Source organism: Acomys russatus, chromosome 21 (assembly GCF_903995435.1).
Source record: "Acomys russatus chromosome 21, mAcoRus1.1, whole genome shotgun sequence".
In the NCBI taxonomy this organism is placed as follows: Eukaryota; Metazoa; Chordata; class Mammalia; order Rodentia; family Muridae; genus Acomys; species Acomys russatus.
The window spans coordinates 44,578,394-44,586,004 of NC_067157.1; the positions used below are offsets into that span (position 1 = coordinate 44,578,394).

Genomic DNA, 7,611 nt, shown 5'->3' on the forward strand with positions numbered 1-7,611 from the left:
ACTGCTTAAAGCTAACCCCTAAAGCACACCACCAACAAGTACTGTACAAAAGGATAAAGTATTGATTTCTCCATTCTTAAGCCTGAATATTAATAATACCTGATTAGGATTCTTGATTGGCATGTAATCTTCATCGTCATTTTCTTCAGAGCAGTGGCGTGTTTTCTTTTTGTGTTTTTTACTTGTGTGTGCGTGGCCTGACTTTGAATCTTCTGCCTGCTCATCTAGTATAAGATCATATTTTGCACTGAAGCATTTAATTAAGGACAACTGGGATAAATGATGGACAAGAAACAAAACATAAGAAATACGGTAATTAAGGAGGCCATAAAGCTAAATGTAGCTTAAAGCAAACAGCATCCAAAAGCCCAGAATACATTTCTAGACCACTTAGCACCATGTCTCACTGCAGTCAAGAGAAGCGGAAGGGGCCCTGGTGTCAGGCAGCTAACCACCACCAGGCCAAAGCCACAAGGAGAAGAGAACCCAAAACATATTTGTCAATAATAAAAAAGCTTAATATAGGAAATGAGGAATGCCATCAACTATGAGACACTATGAGGCATATGAGCCCCAAAGCCAGACACTCTAGAGAAAAGGTGCCTTCCATGACCCTCCTTAGGTCAGGAGAAGAGTTAGCAAGGAACAGTGATGATGCAGAAATTCTCAGAACAATTTATAGCAACTAAAACTGTAAGTTACATGAACACAGATATGCATACTAGAACCATTTTTAATTATCAGAAAATGGGAACAGTATTTAATAATATGTAATAAGATTTTAGTATCATAACATGATATAACACAGGAGCAGTAATTAATCATTATTCTAAAGGCTATGAAGGCCTATATAAAAATTAAAGTGACAAGAAGCGTAAGCCAAACACTTATGGTTGGAATCCAGCAGACAAAGCAGGCAGATCTCTGCGAGTCTGCGCTACAGTGAGACCCCATGTCAACTGGACTACAACTGCCGGTAACTCTGGCTCTAGCGACCCGACACCCTCTTCTGGCCTCTTCAAGTATCCACATTTATTTATATATGTACATAGCTCTGCATACATACACACACACACACACACACACACACACACACACACACACACACACACAAAACAATTTTTTAAAAAAAACTTTAAAGAAAACTTCATGAACAGGAGCATACTTGTAATCCCAGCGATTCAGAAAGTTGAGGGGAAAAGAGGATTATTCTGAGACTAGCCTGGACAAAGGTTTAAAAGGAAAAAAATAAAGGCACCATTTGTGTATATGACAGAAGTGAGCAAGTCTTTTCTAAATTGTATATAAATGTCACTAAATTTTTAATTGTGAGTGAAGCCAAGGGTGTAGCTCTTCGGTAAAGTGCTTGCTCTCATTCGGAGAACCCTGGGTTTGATCCTAGCACAATAAAAATGTTTTACATCAGAAATAAGCAGTTACTCTAGTGTAATATAAAGCATAAACTGGGCATGGCAGTGCACGCCTTTAATATAAATATAAACACTTGAGGGGGCAGAGGCAGACAGATCTCTTCAGACCCTGAGACCAGCCTGGTCTACACAAGTAAGCTCTGGGACAGCTAAATAGGAAGAGCTTGTCTCAAAAACTGAACTAAGAGAAAGCATAAACCTAGTGTGAGAATACTCTGTCTCTGCAGTGGACTCTGAGAAGGGTGAGCTCTGGAACATGAGGACTCTGAGGAAGCCTAACACATGAGTACTGTGTTAGTTGCATCTGGGACTGGAATCAACACAGTCATGTCCTTTAGGGCTGGCATCTAATGTCTATTTTCATAGTGCCACAGCTTAGGCTGTTTCTAGGCACATCCCATACACACATATGACCAAAAAGTTAACAATGACCTTTCTAGCTTCCCACAAGATGGCCAGAGACAGCCAGTCAGTCCCACTATTACTTCATTATCTACAGTTTCTTTCCTCTTCTATACTATGCTTCCAGTGTTCTTCAAACTAACGGTCAGAATTCAACAAGGAGATGGAGAATTTATGGTTCACAACTAGAATTTTAGAAGTTATGTAGAACAAGATAGAGAACAGCACCTAATGAAATACTGTTAGCTGGGGTGTAGTGCAGAGGTAGCACACTTGCATAGTGTGTGCAAGGTCCTGGGTTAAATCCCACCACTGTTGGGACAACAAACAAACAAACAAACAAAAAACTTTACAAACTTTTGCTTGAGTTGTGTATGTGGGGGTGTGTATGAAAATGAAGATATATAATTTACTAGGAAAGACATAAACTTTATTTTTGTAAAGATGAGGTTCTTAATAAGTTTCCAAGCCTCACCATGAACTAGGAAGTAACTGGAATCTCATGCATCCACCTCGTGCTCCTAAACCTTCTAAAATGGTGGGTAAAGAAACCAGTATCGTGGGGTGGGGTATAGCCCAATTAGTAGAGTGGTTGTCTAGTGTCCATAAGATAACCTGCTGACTTCCTTACGGTCAGAATGACCTCTTTGGTAAGCATCTCTACAGCCACACTTCCTTTCCTAACCACCCTTTAAGTGGTTAGCCTAGACTTACCTCACAGATGTGGGAGTAACTTGGGCATATTCATCTATGCCTTTCATGACTATGAGCTTTAGTCACATGCCTTCTAATAACCTTTTTTTTTTTTTTTAGGGCCAACCTCAGCTCGCTGGTCTGGCTGCCTGTGAAGCCTGTCAGGCTGATGCTCTCAGCTCCCTTCAGACTCTAGCTCTAACACCTCCCGACGCTTTGAGCACTGCGGACGGCAACACATTTTACAGCATGACTATCTAAAACCCAACCTGATACGCATCTTTCCATGATGAATACTTGGAGAAGAAATGCCTATATAACACAGGAAAAGAGAATCTCTTTCATCAACAGAAACTAGGAAACAAAGATGCCATTTAGCAGACATGATCACCAAGGAAACAACCTTTGCAACATGTGGAGTGATAAATTTATAATGGGAAAGTCAATTATGGTTGAACAAATAAAAATGACATAACATGAACAGTATCCTTCACTACTTTTAACTTGTTGCAACTTAAAACTCGGAAGAACCTGAATTGCACGGCCAAGTCAATAGATTTCTTTTTAATCCTATAAATGTCAATTCTTGCATTGAATAGGAAGGATCCCTAAAAAGATTTAACAAATCTTTGTTGCTAAAATGACAATGTATGTAGAAAAAAGGCAATCCAATTGTATGACAAAGAACTACAAGACTTTGTCATCTACATAAGGAAATTAAATATAAAAGAATGAATAACACAAGAATATTTGGTAGAAAGAAATTTAAAATATTAGTCTATACAAAAAAAAAAAAAAAATCCCCACTTATCTGAAGATCTTCTGAGAACACTGGATAAGCAGGAAGGTATTTATGATCCGAGTAGGAACTAAAATACTTAGACCAAAGGTTTCTTTCAAACCTAACATTCTCCATAATACAAAACATACTGAAAGAGCAAAGTCTATGGGAGACACTGACAAGTTATGGCAATAAACTGTTCCTACACAGTGGATGGCCGTGCATTTGATCTTGGAAAGGATACTCCTGCTTGGGCTTTACTTTTTCTTTCAGAACCAAATTGGATGGTTTATCCTGTTCCTTTTCATATTCCTTGAAATCACTCTTGGTGTATTTCCCACCTATTTATTAAAAGGAAAAAGAATTAGCATTGCATAATGATACATTAACAATTTTATAAAACACAAAGGACTACTACTGTATAAAAGATGTACAGAGAGGTAGAGAAAGGAAGAAAGCACAAAAGAACCATGCTGTCTAGTTGAGAGCAGACGTCACTTTTCTTGGTAGTCATCTACTGCCACCTAAAGACACATGTGAATATTACAACATTTAACTGAAGTAAACACCCATATTACTTTGTTCAAGCAGTCCATTCAGCGGCCAGCAGCTAACACTACTCCTAAACAGACATGTGGTTCCCTGCCCCCAATAGGACTGTACTCATAACACGTAAAAACACACCAAGAGCTGGAGTGGGGAAGGGTCTGGGCCTGGTGAGACTGGTAAGCCAAGCTGGAACAGGTTTCTCCTTCAACCACAAGAGAAGCCGACCCTTCTGTATTGTGATCCAATTGTGAACAAAACAGGTCTCTTTATGATCAGAAAAGGTTACACTCCCTCTAAGCAGTGGGTTGAAAATGAACTTGATTTCTAAATAAGAAGACAGAGGGTGAGGACTGGTCGAGAACCGTGCAGCTGCACTGAAAAAGAAGAAACTTGAGCGTGGCCTTAGGTAAAGGAAGTGAAGGAACAATTTGGAGAAAGAAAGTGCTTCACACAGACAAGGTATTTCTCTCTGGATTTTTTTTTATAGACCTTAATAAAAATATTAAAGAAAAACATCAATTCATTTTCACAAAAGTGTACTAATCATGTATTTCAATAGCAGGGAAGGATCAGAAGAGAAACAGCACAGAAGCACAACCCGAGTCACTTCCTCTATCAGAGGTCACAGCTGCCAGGGGCCTTCCAACTGACTTCTCCCTTTTCTAAGCCCCAGAAGGTGATACAGCCTACCAATTACCAGCAAACAGTCCTCTTTCTTTCTTTCTTTCTTTCTTTCTTTTTTTTGGGGGGGTAGGTGTGGTGGTGGCGGGGGCAGGGGGGGGGGGTTGAGACAGGGTCTCTCTATGTAGCCTTGGCTGTCCTAGATTCGCTTTGTGACCAGGCTGGCTTCGAACTCACAGCGATCCACCTGCCTCTGCCTCCCGAGTGCTGGGATTAAAGGCATGAGCCACCATACCCAGCTTATTTCTTATTTTTAAAATGCAGTAAAATCATGAAAAACAAATCTGTTGTTCTGTTTTTTTGTTTTTTCTGAGATGGGGACTTAATTATTTAGCCCACTGGCCTTGGAGTGGCTATGTAAAGTAAGCTGGCCTCTAACTCACAGAGATCTGCCTGCCTCTGCCTCCCCAATGTGCAACCCTAAGTGAAGCCTTTTAAAAACACTGTATAAAAATCATTTCAAACTCAGCTAGGAATACAGCTGAGTGACAGGACACATGCTTGACATCTGTGAGACTAGTACGCTCTTAGCACACATGCACATGTGTACACATACACAAAGTTAACGAGATAAAAATTCACAACTATCACGGCATGGTGGCACATGATTTTTTGTTTTGTTTTGCTTTTCCATTTTTCCAGACAGGGTTTCTCTGTGTAGCCTTGGCTGTCCTGAACTCACTTTGTAGACCAGGCTGGCCTCGAACTCACATCAATCCACCTGCCTCTGCCTCTGCCTCATGCGCTACCACACCAAGCTTGTGCCATCACGCCCGGCTGGCACATGCCTTTAATCCCATCACTCGGAAGACAGAGGCAGGCAGATTGCAGAGAGTTTGAGGTTAGCTTGGTCTACAAAGTGAATCCAGGACAGCCAAGGCTAACACAGAGAGATCTTGTCTTAAACAAACAAACAAACAAAATTCACGACTACTGTGGGAGTCATCACTTACAATCTTAGCACTCAGAGTCTGAAGCAGGGGGATACTAAGTTTAAGGCCAACCTAGATTTCATAGAGAAACTATGTCTCAAAAACTTTTTAAATTCAAATTTTAAATAGAAATTTTAATGAGTAAAACCATGTAATAATAAAATAAAAAAATAAAATAAACCCATGTTCTAGCATAAAACAGAACCAAACTTAAGTTTGGTATGCCTCTGTCAGGGACGTACATGAGGTACACAGAACTGGGAGAAACGCCGCCCATGCAGGGTTAGCCCACGGAGGAGCTCAGGCAGTAACCAATGATACAGTCAGTGGAAGACTCAACAGCCATGAAAAGAACACATGTACTAGCACACACACTCATGTTAAATGATCTCTAAAGAACGTTATCAGTGGGGACTCCAAGACAATGAGTATACAATCTGCATCCTTTGAACTCTCCTTTTTTAAATGAGAAGGAAAAAATATGCGTGTGTATAAAGGATAGCTGTAGAAAGAACAGGCGGCTGGTTACTTCTGGGAAGAGAGACCGGGTAGAAGAGGAGTGGAAGAGAAATTTATATTAAGAACAAAACCGAGAAAAAGAAAACTTTTTTCTTTTTGAAGTTTGCAACTAGAGCAGGGCGTGGTGGTGTACACCTTTAATCCTCCACTCAGGAGGCAGAGGCAGGCGGATCTCTGTGAGTTCGAGGCCAGCCTGGTCTACAAAGTGAGTCCAGGACAGCCAGGGCTACACAGAGAAACCCTGCCTTGAAAAATAAAACAACAACAACAAACAAATAAAAGGTTTGTATCTAAAAGAACTAAATCATCAAAAAGTGATAATTAGTCCTCTGGATAATTTTAAATAACTTACAATATAAATAAACAAACATTAAAGATAGAGGTATTTTCATCCATCAACACACATGCACAAACATTCTAGATAGCAGCTTTATAAAATTCTAGGTAACCCGACTTCTAATAACATTTCCCTTAACAGCACAAAATTAAAGCAATGAATGCACACACACACACAGACAACACCCCTAAAACAGACCATCAATAAAAGGAGATAACCCAACATACCTTTGCCTTTCCATTTAACCTTGGCCACAGACTGGCTGAAGTCCACATGTATCCTCCTGTCATCTATAAGTACATTATCCATTTTGAAGAATGCTTTCTCACAGTCTTCTTCCTAACAGTAATTACAAAACCCACGCATTAATGTTTACAGGAAAGATTTCTGTGGCTAGAACAAATACTGTAAATACAAAAATGCTGGTATTACTAAAATTGATATTCAAATACTTCTTATATACCAGATACTAAATGTATTGTATCTATTATCTCAAGTAGCCCTGGTAATAACCTTCTGAGGCTCCATCTACTTATTATCTCAATAAGAAAACAGACATTTAATGAGTAGAGGTAGTCAAGGTCAGAGCCATCATTTGAACTGAGACAGTCTGACTGCAGTGGACGTAATACGCCTACCAACAATTCTAGTTATTCAAAACATAAAAATACTATATCCCCAGAAGCGAATGTCATCTTCTAGGCAGCCAAGGCTACACAGAGAAACCCTGTCTCAAATAAATAAATAAATAAATAAATAAATAAATAAATAAATAAAATTTTAAAAAAGAAAGAAAGAAAAGAAAGATCGGCAGGGGTTGGGGACATGGCAGCCACAGAGCACTTGTTTAGCATGCCCAAAGACCTAGGGTTGGAGAGCTTGGGAAGAATCCCCAGAACCAAGCAAAAACCTCTGGCAAACCAGGCAGTGGTGACACAACTTTAGTCCCAGCAATCAGGAGGCAGCAGCAGCTGATCTCTGTGAGTTGAGGCAAGTGTGGTCTATACATCAAGTTCCAAGACACCAAAGGCTACACAGAGAAACCCTGTCTTGAAAAACCAAAAGCCAAAACCATAACAAAACGAAACAAAAAAACTTGCCAATTTGGCAACAGTATCTAGCCTAATGGGGGACTATGGCCATTTTCAAAATCTAGTTAGCATGACTAATCATTTGTTTCAATGAAGAAATATTTTTGTTAACTGAAAGAAAAGCTCTCTTTTCTGTTCGCACCAATATCCTTGATAAATAAAAATGTTAATACATACAACACAGTATCTAGGTATA

General features: G+C 39.6%; 1 protein-coding gene across 1 annotated transcript in view; it reads right to left on the reverse strand.

Annotated features, from left to right (window-relative positions):
* Ppil4 (peptidylprolyl isomerase like 4) overlaps nucleotides 1–7,611 on the reverse strand; it is a 31,166-nt gene that overhangs the window by 6,519 nt on the left and 17,036 nt on the right. The window contains exons 10-12 of the mRNA XM_051164157.1: nucleotides 6,552–6,663; nucleotides 3,551–3,647; nucleotides 100–247 (exon numbers count right to left, since the gene is read on the reverse strand). Of these exons, the coding sequence (XP_051020114.1) occupies nucleotides 100–247; nucleotides 3,551–3,647; nucleotides 6,552–6,663 (357 nt within the window). The remainder of the gene's footprint in view (nucleotides 1–99; nucleotides 248–3,550; nucleotides 3,648–6,551; nucleotides 6,664–7,611) is intronic.